Here is a 21,018-nt window from a genome sequence, read left to right on the forward strand (position 1 = left end):
TTCTTGCTTTCTTGATCTTTCTGCCATGATGTCTTGCAGCACCCCTCCCCTCAAAACCGTTCTGTGGAGGTAAATGAGAGCACATGACAGGTTTGGGGACTAGAGGAGGGTATACTTGGGGCAGACACCAGGGTTGAAGGGAGGAGATTCCTTCTTTGAAGGTACTTAGTACAGCCAGCAAATCAGGCTCAGGGGATATTGGAGGCAGTTTCCTTTGTGCAAATTAGGGTCTGAAATACCATTCGGTGTTATTAAAAACTACCCTCAAATTTATTTTTCTTTTTTTTAAGATAAATTTATTTATTTTTGGCTGCGTTGGGTCTTTGTTGCTGCGCGCAGGCTTCTCATTGCGGTGGCTTCTCTTGTTGCAGAGCACGGGCTTTAGCCGCGCGGGCTTCAGTAGTTGTGGCATGCGGGTTCAGGAGTTGTGGTTCACGGGCTTAGTTGCTCCGCAGCATGTGGGATCTTCCTGGACCAGGGATTGAATCCGTGTCTCCTGCATTGGCAGGCGGATTCTTAACCACTGCACCACCAGGGAAGTTCCTCCCCTCAAATTTCTGAACAGGGCTTACCTGGCAATGTGGACACTCCTTATCCGTTAGGAACTGGGTGCTGTCACATTCGCATTTAGGGTCATTGATGCATGACTCTACTTTAACTGGCAGACTGATGAAAATGGGCAGCAGAATCTGAAAATAATACAGCACCTGTTAACTACTAAATAGTTATATTTTACTGTCTTGGAATTCAGTGTTTGTTTTGCCTACAATTATTTTGACTAGTTACTTAATGCAATTGATATTTTTCTTTTCATTTGCTAAAAAAACCTAGTCGTCTGGATTTGAGAAAGCTAATTATACTTAATTGTTTGATGTAAAACTTTATTGCTTTTCAGTTTTCTTCTGGTTATCAAATGCATTCTAGAAGAAAACATCATAATATGTGAGATGGACTATTTCATAATGCAGTGCTTCTATCTTAATGCTAAATATGAGCTGAGAAAGGAGTATCCCTATTAAAATAGAATCAGAAATGCCACCAGTTTGTCTTGGGGCTTATTCAAAATAAGCAGGTGCTTTGCAACAGGTGTACCAAAAATGTTGTTGAACATCATTTTCTATTTGTAGAAATTTGTAGATAATTATGTGTCTTTGAAAGTATTATTAAGTAGTTTAATGGGAAGTCAATTGTGCTTTTACTGAATAGGGCTGGGCATCAGCAACAAAGTTATTTATCTTAAATTTGAAGTAGACCTCCTGGGATTAGGAAAAAAATGGTACAAACTTGAGTAATCCCTTATCTTGCTTCTTGTGCTATTTTCCTTTTTATATATTTGAAATATCTTCTGTTTGTTTTGTTTTAATCTTGGGGAAAAGTGGGAAACCCAAGACTGAAGGCTATTGTATTGTATGCTTTGCTAGGGCTGCCGTAACAAGGCATCACAGACTGAGTGGCTTAAATAACAAGACATTTATTTTGTCACAGTTCTGCAGGCTGGAAGTCCAAGATTAAGCTGTCTTCAGGGTGGATTTCTTATGAGACCTCTCTTCTTGGCTTATAGATTGCCATTTTCTCCCTATATCTTCACATGTTGTATTAGTCAGGGTTTTACAGATAAACACAACCAACAGGATGAATGGATATACGTATATATATATATGGAGAGAGATGGATATATGCATTTGCATGTATATAGATATGTAGAGAGAGAGAGAGAGAGAGTAAGAGATTTATTTTAAGGAATTGGCTTGCACAATTGTGTAGACTTTGTTTTTCCTTTTGTTTTTAAACAACTTTGTTTTTAAACAACTTTGGCGTATAATTGCTTTACAATGGTGTGTTAGTTTCTGCTTTATAACAAAGTGAATCAGTTATACATATACATATGTTCCCATATCTCTTCCCTCTTGGAAATATAAAATCTGCAGGGTAGGTCAGCAGGCCAGAGACACAAGGAGGAATCTGAAGGCAGTCGGCTGGCAAATTTCCTTCTTGCTCAGAGGAAGCTAGTCTTTGTTCTATTAAAATCTTCAGCTGATTGGATGAGGCCCACCCATATGATGAGAGTAATCTGCTTTACTCAAAGTCCACCAACTTTAATGTTAATCTCATCCAGAAAACATCTTTGCAGAAACATCCAGAATAATGTTTGACCAATTATCTGGGCACTGTGGCCAAGCCAAGCTGACACATAAAATTAACCATCATGCATGGTCTTCCCTCTGTACCTGTCAGTGTCTAAGTTTCCTCTTCTTGTAAAGAAACCAGTCATACTGGATTAGGGCCCACCCAAATGACTCATTTAAATTTAAGACTATGTCCAAATGCAGTCACATTCTGAAATCTTGGGGGTGAGCGCTTCCACATATGAATTTTAGAGAACAAATTCAGCCTATAACAGCCATTAATTTAAAGGTAAGCATAACTAGAAAGACAGTTCAAAGGGAAAAACAATCCTCCTAATATTAAAAATGTGACTTTAGGATAAAGTCCTAAAGTCCTCTGACTTTAGGATAAAACATGTTTTTGAATCCTCAGATTAAACCAATTAATTGGAAGGGGAAATATATATATATATATATATATATTTTTTTTTTTTTTTTTGTGGTACGCGGGCCTCTCACCGCTGTGGCCTCTCCCGTTGCGGAGCACAGGCTCCGGATGCACAGGTTCAGCGGCCATGGCTTACGGGCCCAGCCGCTCCACGGCATGTGGGATCTTCCCAGATGGGGGCACGAACCCGTGTCCCCTGCATCAGCAGGTGGACTCTCAACCACTGCGACACCAGGGAAGCCCGGGAAATATCTTTTTAATATATTCCTGTTTCTACAACCTAGAAGTCAATTTTGTTTCCTTTGCCAGGGATATTTCTATTATCACAGTAATTAGAGATTAGATTTTTAAAAATTTTTCATTCTGGTTATATGTGGATTTGTTTTCATTTTATGTTTTGAAATTTCAAGTTAGAGAGAAACATGTCAGAAATTTTATCTTGAGTTATGAACTAATTTGAGGTTGCTATTAAAAACAGAGCCACGTTTCTGCTTTTCCTGGCAATATAAGAAATAAGCAATGGGAAAATTACCAATAAAAATGAAGGAGAAAATCAACAAGAGAATATAAAATAAGGACAAAACAGAAAGTATATCTTCAATGGTTCTTTCAAATCATAAATGTAATCTTACATTATCTCTTATGTTTTGTATCAGTATCTTATATCACTTATATTTCTCAAATCTGTTTAACTAAAGATAAAGTGCTTCCCTTTCTCTGATACCAAAGAAATGCTTCTGTTATCTCTTTTTTTTTTGCAGATAACAAAGAGATTTTCCTTTCTAAAGCAATTCACAAGTCCTTCATAGAGGTTAATGAAGAAGGCTCAGAAGCTGCTGCTGCTTCAGGTGCTAAATTATTGTTTTCCAAAAATCTTCTCACTTTTCTGAGATTTGTAATTTTAAAGCAATCTTGGGTAGGGAATGGGGGTCATTTAGAACTAAGCCAAAAAATGGACCCTGCTCTAACTTAGAAGTCAAGCTAATGATGAACCTGCTAGAATTTTCCAAATAGGATATGAAGCATCCACTCATTTCAGTGCCCCATACAGAGTAACTCCCATCTCTAATTAGAGGCAGGAGGAGATTGTCAGCTCTGCAGAATAGATTTTCCTGCTGTGCTTCCTGTTTAAATATTTTAAATATTTCCCTGCTGCCCAGTTAATCATTTTTCTTTCTACTCAATTATTTTTGGAAGTTAGTTCTTAATTTTGTCAGTGAAGAGCTTTGAGTTTTTAAAAAGCACATGCACAAACAAGAGTGCATGATAGCATGCAATGCAAAACTTTAAGTTAATAATAAAATAATAATTTTAAATAAAAAAGTTTTTTAAATTTACCTAAATTACGTGTCCAAAGCAAAATGGTAACGTCCTTGGTTATTCTGAATGTTCTGACTTCCTTAGTTAAGCAAGAAGGATTTTTCTTTTTTTTTTTTCATTTGTTTGTTTGGATTTGTTTCAATATCATGTTCAACAGCCATCATCAAATTTTGGTAGGATTTTTCCCTTCTCCGGTAAAATGCAACATATCATATTTGCACAGATTATTTTTAACTTCTGCATACATTTGTCCATTAAAAGGATCTCATCAATTAAAATGGTGTTTTCGGGAGGAAATAGAAACAGTAGTCTCAGGCATCAAGAAAGCTTAAAATCTTACATAATTTAATCTTGGCCTTTTCCTGATAACAAATCACCCTGCAGAAAGTATAAAATGATTATCCCACAATAAGGATCTCAAGGAAATTCAGTTTCCCAGCTGCAGGAAACACCATTGCATCTCTCCCTGCTGTATTTTCTCTTTAATCACTGCTGTTCTGGCCACTTGCTAGAAGCCTGGTGACTCGCTATGTAAAAATCCCCATTTCATATAAAAGAAATAATGATTTGAGAATATAAAGAAACTGATTTTTGTTTGTTTGGGGTGGGTTTTTTTTCCCCTTTCCTTGTCTCAAAGGTCATTTTAGTAAAGCTGTAAGTATTTATCTGAGACTGAGAATAAAAATTTGTAACATTCAAAATAAATTGTCCTATATTTTTGGTGGGATGATGGGATGGGATGTGTGTGTGTATTGGGGTTTTTTTAAGATCAAGTACAAATGTTAATACATTTACAATTTTTCTCTAAGTCTTTATAATCTTGTTTCGTGTAAATCATTACCTTTGCATTAAACATAGTTTGGAGAAATTACTCATTAGTCCCCGCACATCCACAGACATGTAATTACTTTCTCTCTGCATTACAGGAATGATTGCAATTAGCAGGATGGCTGTGCTGTATCCTCAAGTTATTGTCGACCATCCATTTTTCTTTCTTATTAGGAACAGGAGAACAGGTAAGTCTGCTATGAGAACAGAACTTTAATAAGCTAAAAAGAAATCATTTTTTTAATTGAAAACATTTTCTGCATTATTTATCAGATGTGTTCAAATGATTCTTTAGATGAAAATTTTATCTTTAGAATTTATGAGTATCCAGGGACACAATACTTATCACTGAATCTTTTACTGCTTTTATATTCAGAAAACTTATAGTTTATTCATAAAGCTGAGGTTATTGGAGACGAGTGTTCTTGCTTTCATTTATAATGTACAATTATAACATTGCTAATTGTAAGCAAGAAGGAAAATAAATATCTTTTGTTCAACTCCTCTTTTGTTCATTCCCAACCCAATGCAGGTACAATCCTATTCATGGGACGAGTCATGCATCCTGAAACCATGAACACCAGTGGGCATGATTTTGAGGAACTTTAAATCATTTTATTTAAATAATAAGGAAAATAGTAACTAAGCACATTATGTTTGCAACTGGTATATATTTGAGACTTGTGTTTTACAATATATCTTAAGATAATACTTAAAATAGCTCCCTATAAAAACAATGTATGTAAATTATAAGCCAACTTGTCAAGGAATGTTAACCGTATTATTGAGGTAATGATCCTGTCATGTCATTGTGTATGTTGTGCTAGTATTTAAAATAAAAGTACATAGTGAACATGTGAACAGCTCTGTTTTTCATTTTAGAAGTTGTAGTATAAAGATACCTCTAGGTGAAATTTGGAAACAATGATGTTTCTGGACATCTTAAGTCTTTTATAATCATGCAGAAACAAAGCACCAAAGTAAATTAGCATCATACACTTATACATAACAAGCAACAACAAGTGAGGTACAGGTACTCTGCAAAAATTCTAATTGCTGTTTCTCTGAAGACAGTGTTTAGTGTAATATAAAAACCTGCACACTGAACATCTTCTGTGTGGCTCCATCACAAACTTGTTAGAAAAAATTAGGGCTATGCCAACCCATAGATTATAGCTATAGCTTACTGACTTTGTCTTTAAAGATCATTGGCTTCATAAGGGTGATGTAGATTATGAGCCTGATATATCACCATGTTTTGCTGTGGCAAGTAAAATCTGAACTGTAACATAGTTCCCAAAAGTCCCCCAATAAGCCAAATGAGCAAATTAATGATAAAAATATGTCCTCTGGTATGTCACCGGAGAATTAACTAGAAAAACTCTGTTAGTACAGATACTAGAAACTAGCAGATCATAGGTTGAGAGCTGCCCACAGGGATGTTTTTGTTTGTTCTGTGCAAGAGGTTTTCATGTTTTGAATTTGAATGTCTGTAACTGGAATAACACATTCCTTGTTTCTCCCATTGGTTACCTGATGGTTCCGGGATGCATTTGTGTTTGAGACCTCTTGAGAGTTGTAATAAGTCATTTGCATAATATTTTGGTCTTATTTTCTTATTTTCTAGTATAAGAGTAGTCGATTCCAATGGGGACAGTGTCAATTTCCTAAGTTCTCCAGTAAATTATTTTGTTATCCTGTGGCTGAAATAATGGCATTCCTTTGGGGGGAAGAAAAAAAAAGAATGGTCTTGTCGTGTTCCATGAATGGAACCAGGTCCATTTATTGCCAAATTTTTGATTCTATGATTAATAATTTCTGAAAAAGTTTGAAACATTTCAAAATTTAACAGAAACAGTTTGTATGTGACTCTCTCTTGTGTGTTAGGTATTTTACTATGGTTTGGAGCTGTTAAGAATAATTGATATTATAATTAACTTTAATTCTGTTCAGGAGAGTTGTGGTTTGAAGCAACCAGGCCTGACCCTTGACATACTGAATTCTAAACTTGGAGAAAAAACTTGAAAATTTGCATTTTAAACAAGTTCCTTTGGTGATTTTGTTATACACTAAACCTTGAATATTGCTAAAATAAAGGATACAGGTGGAACACTTATACACTAGTTGTTTAAATATGATTAATTTATAAAAAGTTAGGTCAATCAATGAAGTATCCTAAATTAGTGCTTCTCAAATTTATGTGTAATGGAATCACTTGGGGATCTTATTAAAAATGCAAATTCTCATTTAGTAGATCTGCGGTGGGACCAGAGATTTTATATTTCTAACAAGTTCCCAGGTGATGCCATGGCTGCAGACCCACGGATTCAGGTTGATAGCAAAGCTCCACTTAACATAAGTTTACATGTTTGATATTTTTACTTATGGAAACAAAAAAACTGTATAATTTTCATGCAACTTGGAGAGATTCAGGAGTTGGGGTTGTAGTTTACATTAACAGTGCTATGAATTTGTACAAAAAGAAAAAAATGGTTTTACCCTAAAGCTTTTTTTTCTGTTACACATGGAAAAAATGCAGACTTCCTCTGCATATTAGAACACTTGAAATACAGTTTTTAAAAATATAAAGACATTTATAGGCAATGCCCATGAAAGAATTTATGAGTATCCAAGGACACAATACTTAGCACTGAATCTTTTACTGCTTGTATATTCAGAAGACTTATTTATATTCATAAAGCTGAGGTTACTGGAGACCAGTATTCTTGCTTTCATTTATAATGTACACAGGTTGGGCTAACTAATGTTGATTCAGTATTGATATTCTGAGTTTGTGATGTTCTTTATTACCATATCACTACTTCCTAAGCATTACATATATTGCTATACCTGTGTAGCCATCAGTCAACTAAATTAGTTACCTATAAGGAAGAGTAAACATTATTAGACAAGCATGTGGCTTTTATAAAGCCCAAAATGCAATTTGTGTTAGCTGACGTAAGATTAAACTCTATCATTCAGAATGTTTACCATAAAATATTTCAATACAATTTAGATGTCCCTTAAATGAAAATGGATTCTGCCTTGTTATTAGCATGTTTGTGGAGTGCTTAAAAATAGAATACTTGATAGTACCAAGTTTTTCCTATTGTTTGATTTTGTTTATAATTTCTTTTCTAATAATTTCCTTTCTAATAATTCTAATAATTTCCTTTCTATTGAAAAAGTAAATCTTTTTCTTTTTAGTTTCTTTTCTTAAATTGAGGTATAGTTGATTTACAATATTATATTACTTTCAGATATACAACAGAGGAATTCAAAATTTTTATAGATTATACTCCATTTAAAGTTATTATAAATTATTGGCTATATTCCCACTGCTGTACAATATATCCTTGTGGTTTATTTATTTTGTACATAGTAGTTTGTACCTCTTAGCTCCCTTACCCTATCTTGCCTCTGCCCTCTTTCCTCTCCCCATTGGTAACCACTAGTTTGTTCTCTATATCTGTAAGTTTGTTACATTTTCGTTGTATTCATTTGTTTATTTTTTAGATTCAGCATACAAGTGACAACATACAGTATTTGTTTCTCTTATTTCACTTAGCAGAATACCCTCTAGGTCCATCCACATTGTTGCAAATGGCAAAATTTCATTCTTTTTTATGGCTGAGTAATATTCCATACATATACATATACCACATCTTCTTTATCCATTCATTCATCTATCAATAGGCATTTGGATTGCTTCCATATCTTGGCGATTGTAAATAATGCTGCTATGAATACTGGGGTGCATGTATCTTTTCAAATTAGTGTTTTCATTTTCTTCAGATATATACCTAGGAGTAGAATTACTGGATCATATGGTAGTTATATTCTTAATTTTTTGAGGAGAAAAATTAAAAAGTATAGTTCAGTTCCATTTCCTTTAAAATGTATGAGTTAGCACAGATACACACATGCACACACACACACACAATGTGCACAGCCAGCTTATAAAAACTTTTCTATTTTTCTTATATTTGGGGGGAGGAAATCAATAACAATTATACATCTGCTTTTATTTTAAATCATTTTTCAGCTTCACTGAGGTATAACTGACAAATAAAATTGTATATATTTAAAATTTACAATGCAATGATTTGATATATGTATACATTGTGAAATGATTACCACAATCAAGTTGACCAACACATCTATCACCTCACACAGTTACCTTTGTGTGTGTGTGTGTGTGTGTGTGTGTGTGTGTGTGTATGGTGAGAATGCTTAAGATGTACTGTCTTAGCAAATTTCAAGCATGCAATACAGTATTCTTAACTATAGTCACCATTCTGTACATTAGATCTCCAGAACTTATTCATCTTATAACTGAAAGTTTGTACCCTTTGATCAATATCTCATTTCTCCCACCCACCAGCATCTAGAAACCACCATTCTTCTCTCTGTTTCTATGAGTCTATTTTATTTTTTTTTGATTTCGCATACAACTGATACCATACAGTATTTGTCTTCCTTTGTCTGGCTTATTGCACATAGCACAAGGCCTTCTGAGTTTATCTCTGTTATAAATAACCCGCTCAGCCCTGGCAACCACCATTCTATTCTGTCTCTATGTATTCTGCTATTTTATTTTATTTTATTTTATTTTATTTTCAGATTCTGCATTATGGGTGAGTTCATACAGCATTTGTCTTTGTCTGGCTTATTTCACTTAGCATGGTATCCTTCAGAGTCATCCATGTTGTTGCAAATGGCAGGATATCCATCTTTTTATGGCTGAATAATATTCCTTTGTGTGTGTGTGTATACATTTGTGTGTATTTATATATATGTATATATACATATGTTACACAGGAATGCATATATTACATTTCTTTATCCATTCATACATCAGTGGATACTTAGGTTGTTTTATGCCTATTATGAATAATGCTGCAATAAACACGGGAGCTACAGATATCTTTTCAAGATACTGATTTCTTTTCCTTTGGATATATATTTTAGATATCAACTCCTTGTCATATATATAGTTTGCAAATATTTTCTCTCATTTTGTAGGTTTCCTTTTCATTTTGTTGATAGTTACCTTTGCTTTACAGAAGCTTTTTAGTTTGATGTAATCCCACTTGTTGCTTTTGCTTTTGTTGCCTGTGCTTTTGGTGTCATATCCAAAAACTTATTGCCAAGACCAGTATCAGGATATTTTCCCCTATGTTTTCTTCTAAGAGAGCAAACCTAGAGAATATGAAACTTAACTCAGCTGCTTTGTTTCATGTCTGCCAACTAAGTTATTCTTGAGGGAGTTTGAAGCCTCTACATGCACATAAAAATAGCTAATGAAAAAAACTGTGTCATGAAAACTGGGAGAGATATTTCCACAAAATAATCAGTTTACTTGTAGAAGATAGTTTAACATTAATAAGCTAAAAGCTAAAGGTGCATTATATATATATTGGCTTCTGATTTTGATGAGACAAAGATGCATGGATTTGTGAAAAAGGTGTTTAATAAAATAAAATAAAACCAATGCAAATAAAACATGTACTGTCCTTTGTCCACATTCACCCTTTATTATGTATTGAGTATAGCCACACTTTTCCTCTCTTTGAAAATTGCAGTTTTTTTTGTCTATTTGGGGGAAAATTACATGGTTATTTGTGACATATGGCACGTTCCAGAAAATGTTTTTTCAGCAGTCATCCCAGCTACTAGCTGATATAGCAGTTTTTTCTCTTTTTCAAATAGGAGACAGTGTTTCATCTCTCCCCTTTCCTGAAAATTTTGTGATAATTCACAAACATATAAATCTGACACTTGTTCATGCAATTGCTCTTTATCTGTTATTCAAGGAAAATTGCTGATGGAGAGATCATCTTTTTCTATATGATTGAGTCACCTTCCTTCAAGTATTTTCTGCTTAAATATTTATAACCAGGTACCTATGGAAACACACGGGCTGTGTGCATGAGAGAGAAACAAGTTTAAACACCGGATCTTCCACTTACTAGATGTCTCTCCTTGGAACAAGGTTGTTTAATTTTCATCTGTATATTCAAATAGTAACACCTACTTCATAGGATTAAATGAGGATTAAATGATATAATGTGTATGAGGAATATAGTAAGTACTTGACACATAGCAGTCAGTCATGAAAGGCTAGCAATTAGCATTAACATTACCACATTTCAGCTCTTCTAAGGCACATAATTTTTCACATTTTAACATTAAGAGAATGGAGTGATCAATGGTGTCTTACAATTGCTGGTGAAGGTAACAACCAAGACTTAGATGGCATTGCCCGCGCACACAGTAATCTTGTTGCCTGACGGCTGTCTGACTGTAATCTCTTGGCTTCTCAGTCCACAAACCATTTGAGAAAGAATCATAATGGCTATTTGAAGAAGCATTGTGAATCCTGGTTATCATCTGAAAACCTTTCATTGATTTTTCTGTCAGATAAAGTGCCAGTTTCAAAACTTGTGGAATAGTTATCAATAGCTTAGAAGAAAGTCCTAGAGACAAAAGTTGCACTATGGGCATGACTGTGTCACCACACCAGTGCTCTTATTGCTGTAGAGGATAATGGTGTGGGCAAACGCGGACATCAGTCACTGCACAGAAAGTGACTTGGAGCTGGACTCTGTATTTTAGTAACATTTTACTTTGCTTATATTTTCTTTGTAATATATACATAAGTATGATCTACAATAAAATGTATTTAAGTCTAAATAGAAGATATACTTAATGTTTCAAATGAGTTTGAAATAAACATTCTGTTTAACATGACATAGTTTTACTGAAAGTGATTTTTTTCTTTCTAAGCTGTACGTAAAACAAAGGAATGTCCTACAACTGATGTCTTGAATTAGATGAACTAGCATATTATTCACAGCAAGACTTGTGAAGGAATCACATTTATTAAAGTACATAGTGAGTGGAAATGTTGTCACATATAAATTCCAAGGGAGATTGCTTTCATTGGCTCTCAGAAGGGTTATTTAGAAGTTCAAGTTCAAAAAGAGGGGAGGGGAGAGTGTGTGAGAGAGGAAAGGAAAAAGGGAGTAGAACAGCAAATATTCACAAGTTACTTGCAAATAGTAATTATTTTCAGCAAAATGACTCTGCAGTATCTGAAGCAGACTGAACTTGGTCATTAAAAGACATCTGAAAGAAGAATTTTTCTGACATCCATCACATAGAAGTGACTGTTAATGACCGGAATGCATGTAAGGAGGGTAGAGTGGGATGGTGGGAATATTAAATCTAGTTTATCTTTTTTTAAAAAAAATTACATCTCTTAATGTAGCTTAACATTCTCGCCTTACATACTGTACATGCTAATTAGAGGCAATCCATGAGGAGGCTGATAATTATCAGATTAAATGCCAGAGGTTTAATTTTGTCCTGAAATTTTTTTTTCTTCCAATAAAAATCTTTCCTCTAATAAGATTGTTTATAATTAGCTGGTCTTAACAATTCATAAGCTATAGAAGCTATAATCACACAATACTTCCTTAGCAACAGACTTTTAATTTTTAATTTCAGTGTCTTTACATGGATTGATTTCTAGGGCATTTCCTATGTCATAATGATGTCAATGGAAGAAAATTTTAAATGAATGCTAGATCTTGGTATTTCTGAAAGAAAATATTTTTCTAATTGAAATTGTTCAGAAATATTTACTTGAACCAAATAAGGTGGAATGCATTTTTTTCATTTGGCTTCTACTTCAAATAGTAGTTTCTGAGTTTTTTCATTAATATCTCTTACATTAATAAAGCTAAAATTCTTTAGCAAGAACAAAAAGTGTTAGTTTTTACCTGGGCAAGTTTTAAAAGGGAAAACAACATGCCACAAGATGTCACTGTAATCCTCATAAACTGATAAGTGTAGTAACTGCTTTTATTTCAACATTTAAAGAAGTTAGGTGAGAAAAATACTCCTCACAATAGGCACAAAGCAGTTGGTAGCTTTACGAACTATCTTTTCGAATCTAAACATAACTATAAAAAGTACACCCTGGAATGAGCCTCTGGCATTCAATGACAACTTTCATAGAATAGAGTAAGAATCTTTCATTCTTCCGAAATAAAATCATCTTCATTTTTATGACACAATTCTGTCTAGCCTATTTCTGATTCAGATTTCAAGTAGAATAATACTTTGGACTCATTGGAAATAAAAACTCCAGGTTAAAGATCCAATAAAAGCTCTTTATACCAGTTCTATGATGCCTTTGATGTCTATGGAAGACTCCACTGCCAGCCAGAATGGACATAAAATTGTGAGAAAAACACAGCGTGTGCCATTAAAAAAAAAAAAAGGAAAAAAAAAATCTTTCCTGGTAATATACTCAAGACAAAAATTATAAGTGAACTACTCATTCTTGCTAACTTCCAGTTGAAAATCTCTTTATGATTCTCATCCTATAGTCAAAGCACACAGATTAAAAGGGAATTATGAACCTTGGTTTCAACTATAATGAAAAACTCATGGGGAAAAGTGAGTTTAGTTGGTTCTTTCAAGATCACTTTTACCATTACTGGTAGAGAGAACAACCTGTGATTTATTAAAGAAAGTTCTTTTAATGCTTTGAACATGTAAAATAATATTATATTCAGAAATTTTAGGCTGTAGTTACAAGGGACTGATTGTTTTGCATACTTGGATTTAAAGGCTTTTTAAAAAGAAGTTGTCCCTTACTTTTAAAAAAGGAATGACTCATTGAAAACATTTTAAAAAGCAAATCCTGTTGTACACCTGAAACTACTGGTAATATAACACTATACATAACTATACTTCAATTAAAACAATTTTTAAAGCAAATCCCTGTAACTAGTTATATGAAAGCCTTTGCCATCTGCAACTTTGGTCATCACTTTTGCTTTTACTGAAATTTTTTCCATATTTATTCACTTAATTACTAGTTAATCATGCTACAAAGAACTACAATGATGAATCAGACACAGAGCCAACAGACTCTTAAAGCTCTTGAAATCCAGTTGAAGGAGTCAACTGTTTAAGCAGATGATATTAGGATAGAAGCTCATACTGGGTGCAGCTGGGCATAGATGAAAAGGTGAGTTCACCAGGAGTGGGGGTAAAGAGGTCCATTCTATATAAATTTCAAACAGGAGGCAACAAAGCCCTTCAGATGACTGTTTTTTTTGCTAGATATGCTGATTTATTTCCCTCTGTACTGAAAGAAAACCTGCCAAAATGCATGATTTCAGTTTTCTTTTTGGTTTGAAAAATTTACTTAACTCATCAAACCAACCATTCCATTGTTAATGTCAAAGAAATATAAGAAATTGTTTACTTGGAGATAGAAACATTTCTAAAGAGATGTTCTCTGAAGTAATGCTCATGTGGCTGCATAATCATATTGAATCCACACTTATTTGCTTCAGCACATAACTTACTGCAACAAAGAAGTGCTTGTCTATTGATCTGGTCTGTAAAAAGGAAAAGGTGGAAAAAAAATACAATACTTTAATGGAGAATAGAGATACAGCAAATCCTATAAGTTTATCTTGTCAGCTAGAAGTTCTGTCCCTATTAGTAAAGCATGTTTTGATCCCCAAACCTAGTCTCTGGAGTTAGGAAAACAGCTTCTCCTCTGTGATAGCCACAGCTAGACCTACTTGTGGGAAGTCCCAGCCCAGGCATACATGGCAAACTCCTTGGCCTTGACATTCAGGCCCAGGGAACAGAGATTACTCCACTGCTGGCACAGAAAGAATTTCTGTGGGCAGAGGTTTTACATCATTACAAGGTGACAGAGTTCCTACATGGTAAGATTTCTAGCCGTGGACAGACATATAAGCTGATCCTGGGCAATGACCTGGCTGGAAGTAGACAAGAACAAGTTCACAGTCCTCATGGTCTTCCAACCTTGGGAAGATCTCTCTCCAAAAACATCACCAGGACCACCAATTCCTGGGTAACCTCTCTAAGGGAGGAATGGAGTACTGTGCCCACCTGCTCACATCTGGCCGTGTTTGCATCTTTGAACGGCTCTTTGCTCTTTGGGGAATAAACTCAAGTACTGGCCACCGAAACTAGGTCCGAGACATTCCCATACCCACCTTGCAACCCTAACCATCTTCTTTGGTCTGACCTAGTACCTGCTGTGGCTTCCTCTTAAAGTAAGAATGTCAGCTACTGTCAAACAGAAGATATTTTCCTCAGAGAATTAGATTTTTAAAAATTTTAAAACAATTATCAAAACAAAAACCTCAATAGCAGAAAAAAAAATCCAAACAATATGATTATCAAATAAGCAGAGGAAACGAATAGATATTTTTTTCAGAGAAGACATTCCGATAGCCAACAGGTAAATTAAAAAGTGCTTAACATTACTAATCATCAAGGAAAGGCAAATCAAAACCTTTTAGAATGGCTGTCATCAAAAAGACAAGCAGTAACAAGTATTGGCAAGGATGTAGAGAAAAGGGAACACGTGTGCGTTGCTGGTAGGAATGTAAACTTGTGCTGTCACTATGGAAAACAGTACAGAGGTTCCTCAAAAAATTAAAATTAGAACTACTGTATGATATAGCAATTCCACTTCTGGGTATACTTTCAAAAGAAATGAAATTACTGTCTCAAAGAGATATCTGCACCCCCATATTCATTGCAGCATTATTTACCATAGCTGAAACATGGAAACAACCTAAGTACCCATGGATGGATGAGTGGATAAAGAAAAGATGATGTATACATACAATGAAATATTATTCAGCCATTAAAAAAAGCAGGCAATCCTGCTGTTTGCTATAACATGGATGGACCTTGATGCCATTATGCTAAGTAAGATACTGCATGATCTCACTTACCTGTGGAATCTAAGAAGACTGAACTCACAGAAACAGAACAGATTGGTGGCTGCCAGAGGCCAGGGGTAGGGGGGTGTGGGCTGAAGGTGGTCAAAAGGCACCTCAAAACCCCAAACCTAACAGTTCATAGAAGGCAAAAGACAGGACTAGTCCTTTGGCAAAAAAATGGCTAACTTTTCACCACTCGCTCCTTTTTTATCCTGGGAACAGCAGATTCCAGCTTGCCTTGCAGTGGTGTGCAGCTAAGTAACTAAATTCTGGCCAAAGGTATGTGAGCAATTATGTACGTCATTTCACCTCTTTCTCTGCCCTCATCTGCTGACTGGGTGTGGAATATCTCTCGAGGGGCTCGGGCCCTAAGAGCTGGAAGAACTCCAAGAGGGAAGGAGCCTGGTTCCCTGAGCTGCCATTTGTAGAAGAGATGTCCAGAAGAGCCAAGGGACCAGGAAGACTCATTTGACCTGTGTGTGAGCAAAAACCAAAACTTGTATAGTTAAGCCACTAAATTTGAGTTCGTTTGTTTATTATAGCAGTTCGTCTACTGTGACTTTTCTAAGCATACATATGACTGATTTATTCTCACAAGCGTGCTGTATACCTTTTCACCTTTTTTTCCGTGTTTCTCGTCCTTGACATTTTATCAAAATAATACACTATGTAATATACTTATCCCAGATACAAGGTGGTCTGCAATCATCAAGACACATTTATTTTACATTAATGCTTGATCTTTGTGAGGTTGCTTTCATTAGATACTGTTGAATAATGCAGGACATTATTTTCAGGAAGGATTTTCAAATGCTGGCACCTTATACAGCTCCCTTGCACAGGCCTACTGTGTCAACTAATAGATATTGATAGGATTTATACCACGTCTCTGCTTCTGACTCCAAGAACCACATACTTGAAACAGCTCTTTGTTTCCCGGACCAGTCATCCTCAGGACACTGCACCTTTTGCCTGATTCTCTCTCTCAGGAACTTTAAACTGCACTTAAGAAGAGACTCGATTGATAGATCGCCTTCCCACACGCTCAGGCTGAGGCTGCTACAGGTATTAACAACGCTTACTCCCATCATTTCTTCCCAGGTCTGAGCCACCAGGAAAAGAAGTCAGGCAGGATAACAGGAGATCCTATTAATGAATAGTGATTCATTTTTTAATTTATTCATTACTGACTGAGGACCAGCAGACTCTGTGAGGTCACAGGGAAGCCAGAGAACTTGGTTCAGCCCCTATCCTCAGAGAGCTTACACTCTTGTAGAAAGAGGTGGGGGTAGAGACAGACATGTACTAAGGCAGTTAGAATCCTGTGTGAGGTGTGTGAGAGAGGGAAGCTCAGGGTGGGTATCTGTCAAAATTAATTAAGCCATGCAAACTTTAGATTTGTGCATTTTATTGTATGCCATATAATATATTTAAAAAATACTGTCTGAACAGGAGCCTATTAAAGTATTTTTTAAAAATAGCATTTGTTATTAGTCTTCCCCCTCTTCTGTTGCAAGGAACACTTCCTTTAGACTCATTTTCTTTTCTTTTTTTTTTTTTTTTGCGGTATGCGGGCCTCTCACTGTCGTGGCCTCTCCCGTTGCGGAGCACAGGCTCCGGACGCACAGGCTCAGCGGCCATGGCTCACGGGCTCAGTCGCTCCGCGGCATGTGGGATCCTCCCGGACCAGGACACGAACCCGTGTCTCCTGCATCGGCGGGCGGACTCCCAACCACCGCGCCACCAGGGAAGCCCTAGACTCATTTTCATACTGCATTTATTTAAATATATTTACCTGTTATCCTGATTTTTAGTTTGGGTCTTTATTTTCTCTTAAAAATCAAGATATTTATTGATCCTTTATAAACTAGCCTACTTTGGGGGTATTTATGGCATTCTCATTTCACAGGCATAACACAAATTAAAACAGTGCTAAAATACTTTGAAAATACAACATGCAATGGAAGCTCTAAGTGATAACAGCAGATGAGGAAAGACTTGCAGGCAATTTAGCAGTTTGGGGCGCATTTCTCCACCGAGAGAGGAGTTCAAGCTATCAATATAAGAACTCAGCACTGAGAATAAGTTTCAGAATCAAAACAGAACTGAAAAAAGCCCCAAACCCAAAATGGCAAGCAAAAACAAACAAATAAAAGCAATAGCCTAAAACAATCTGCCCCAAATACTACAGTGGCAATGCTAAAAATAGAACAATTTTTAATAAAAGTATAGGAGGGCTTCCCTGGTGGCGCAGTGGTTGAGAGTCCGCCTGCCGATGCATGGGACACGGGTTCATGCCCCGGTCCGGGAAGAGCCCACATGCCGCAGAGCGGCTGGGCCCGTGAGCCATGGCCACTGGGCCTGCACGTCCGGAGCCTTTGCTCCTCAACGGGAGAGGCCACAACAGTGAGAGCCCCGCGTACCGCAAAAAGAAAAAAAAATCTCCAATAGTTACAGGAAATGGAATTTATCTTTTTACTTTTGGAAAATGTTTCATTCCTTTTGTCTATATGTTAACTACACATTTGTCTATTTTCTTATAGCTCTGTAACATTTTGATATTAAATATATTAACATTTTCTCATATGTTGTAAATATTTCCTTCATGTTGTGTTTTGCCTTTTATTTTGGTTTAGAGTGTTTTTAAAGTCTTGAATTTTATAGTTAAATCTATCAATATTTCTCCTTATGTTTTCTGCATATATATATATATATATATATAAAATCACTTATATAATCTTTAGCATTTCTGTTTCATTTTGCTTTGGATTTCAACCCATATGGAGTTTATTTTAGCATATTTGGACATATGGTGCTAGGAATCTATTTTATTATAGATTATTACAAACAATTGATCAGCTGTTTCAAAAGCATTCATTGAATAATCCAGACTTAACCTGCAAACTTAAACTTTTTTCAATACTTAATTCTTATATATCCCGTTTGTGAATTGTGTATTTTCTTCCCATATTCAGACAAAATATTTCTCCACAAAAAGATATATTTCTAGTACATTTTTGAAAGAACTTTAAGAATAAGCTTTCCTAGAGTTCACATTGTGTTAAAATTTTTAATGCAATCGATGTAACTTAAACCTTTGCTTTTTCTTACTTTCACTGCTCTTAGAATACTAGTCTTGCTCATGTCTAGGGAAGAAAAAAAATATTGACACATGATCTATTGGTTACTGACATTTAGAACCATTATACTCAAAATCCCAGGAATTTGAACTCATAATCAAAATAATTATAATATACCAAGCACAAAGACAGACAATACTCACTGGCTAAAATGTTAGTAACAGGAAATCCTGAAGTTGGAATATAACAGCTTTTATTTAAGCTACTGCATATTATATTATTGAAATCTAAGTTTTTACATCTCTGTGATTTGTTCCTCCTCTGGTGCAGTGGATGGAATAAAAATTCATAGGACATGATCTGAATGTTCTTATTCTTATCCTCTTTCTCAACCATGTACAAGGAGTACTTGCATTTCACACATTACCCCTTCTCAAATTACATGCAGTTACACTGCTATGACCATGGAAAAAAGAATGTTCATAAGGTATTTCTTCACTGCACAAGCCTCCCTGAGCCTTAAGATCTGCATCTGTTTGTTTTCTCATTAACTGAACTGTAAATGTGTACAATCTTAGAAATTTATGGATGATTAGGCTGAATCCACCCCCAAAGAACACATTTTGGCCCTTGTCTTCCCAGGTCTCTAGAAAACTCAAGAGCAATTTTTCATTATGGAAATTTAAAAATACACAAATAGAGAATAATAATAATGAAATACCATGTGCTTATCGCTGAGTTTCAGAAGCTATCAACATTCTGTGATTTTTGTCTCAATAGTCTTTGATATGGTGACATCTCACTCATTCTGATAATGCTCTCCTAGTTTGCCTCTTATTCCTCTGATGGCTGCTTCTCAGTCTTCTTTTTTCTTTAAACTATTAGTTTCCCCTTAAACTCAACCACTCCCATAGCTTTATTCAGCAACTCCTAAATACATATGTCCGGCTCAGGCATCTGTTTGGGGGAACATCAAACTCAATGTGACTGAATGTAACACATTACCTTTCATATCCTCCTCTGTCCAACTCCTCATTTTATATCGTAAGAAATGATATATCCACCCAATTATTTATTCCAGAAACAGAGATATGATCCTTGATAATCCTTTCTTTCTCAATAAATCATCAAATTACTCAATTTAGTCTCCTAAATACTTTTCAAACATGTCTACTTCTTTCCATCTCCATTGTCAACACAATGATCAGCACCATCTGATGAAATATAATGTAATCCACACATGCAAGTCACCCATATAAGTTTGTATTTTCCAGTAGCTCCATTAAAAAAGGAAAAAGAAACAGGTGAAGTTAAATTTCATAAGATATATTGTTTAATTCAATATATCCAAAATATTATCATTTTAACATGTAATCAATATAAAATATTATTAACTTTTTCTTACTAAGTCTTTGGAATCTGGTGTGTACTTTATACTTACAGCACCCTGTAATTTGGACAAACCACATTTTCAAGTGCTCAGTAGCCACATGTGGCTAATGCCAACCATGTTGGACTGAGCAGCTCTAGTCCAAACTCTGACCAACTCTTTTGGCAGTGTCTGTTAATGGGCTTCACATGCCCATTTGGTCCCCTTTCAGTTCATTCTTTATGGGTAGCCAGAGTAATTTTTTTCTCAATGCAAATCTGTTTTTATGAGTAAGCTTAAATTCTTCAGTGACTTCCCATTTTTCCCTTTGGTTAAAGTCTGAAACTCCCAACAGAAACTACCAGACCTTATATGATCTGACTCCATTTGATATCTCCAATCTGTATATTGTGCAAAGTTTCTTTCCATTTCACGGCCTTTATAAAAGCTTGAAATATATATATATATATATATATATATTTTATTTTTATTTTTTTATTTTTTTGGTACGCAGGCCTCTCACTGCTGTGACCTCTCCCGTTGCGGAGCAAAGGCTCCGGACGCACAGGCTCAGCGGCCATGGCTCACGGGCCCAGCTGCTCCGCGGCATGTGGGATCTTTCCGGACCGGGGCACGAACCCGTGTCCCCTGCATCGGCAGGTGGACTCTCAACCACTGCGCCACCAGGGAAGCCCCATCCTTAATTCTTAAAGTACCACTTAACGGAAATTTTCCTTAGTACCCCTTTCCTCTCGCTTCCCCCAGAACAGGTTAGAATTCCAATTACATAGCCTGACGGCACACAGCACTTTTATTTCATGGCAGAAATTACTTATTATTTGTCCAACATAGGCCTCTCATTCTTGTTCATCTTTGTTTTCTGGCACCAAGAACAATGCTCGGCACTGAATAAATATATGTTGAATGTATGAATTTGACCCTATTAACATGATTCACCTGAGAAAAAGTCAAGGTTGCCAAGATGGGCTTAGACCAATTCACATCCCTGGGCTAAGGGAGGGACTCTTTGTCCTTGAGCACAAAGCTATCCCATTCTTGAACGAAATTAATGTTC

The 21,018-nt window shown here is 35.6% G+C and overlaps 1 protein-coding gene and 1 long non-coding RNA gene across 2 annotated transcripts in view; one reads left to right on the forward strand and one right to left on the reverse strand.

Moving 5' to 3' along the window:
• The window catches only part of SERPINI1 (serpin family I member 1), a 71,926-nt gene extending 66,364 nt beyond the window's left edge, over window positions 1–5,562 (forward strand). Inside the window, exons 7-9 of the mRNA XM_059063655.2 lie at window positions 3,315–3,401; window positions 4,800–4,889; window positions 5,234–5,562. Of these exons, the coding sequence (XP_058919638.1) occupies window positions 3,315–3,401; window positions 4,800–4,889; window positions 5,234–5,310 (254 nt within the window). The 3' untranslated portion in view covers window positions 5,311–5,562. The remainder of the gene's footprint in view (window positions 1–3,314; window positions 3,402–4,799; window positions 4,890–5,233) is intronic.
• The window catches only part of LOC136794238 (uncharacterized), a 193,316-nt gene that overhangs the window by 9,861 nt on the left and 162,437 nt on the right, over window positions 1–21,018 (reverse strand). The window lies entirely within an intron of this gene.

This window comes from Kogia breviceps, chromosome 5, assembly GCF_026419965.1.
Source record: "Kogia breviceps isolate mKogBre1 chromosome 5, mKogBre1 haplotype 1, whole genome shotgun sequence".
Taxonomy (NCBI): domain Eukaryota; kingdom Metazoa; phylum Chordata; class Mammalia; order Artiodactyla; family Physeteridae; genus Kogia; species Kogia breviceps.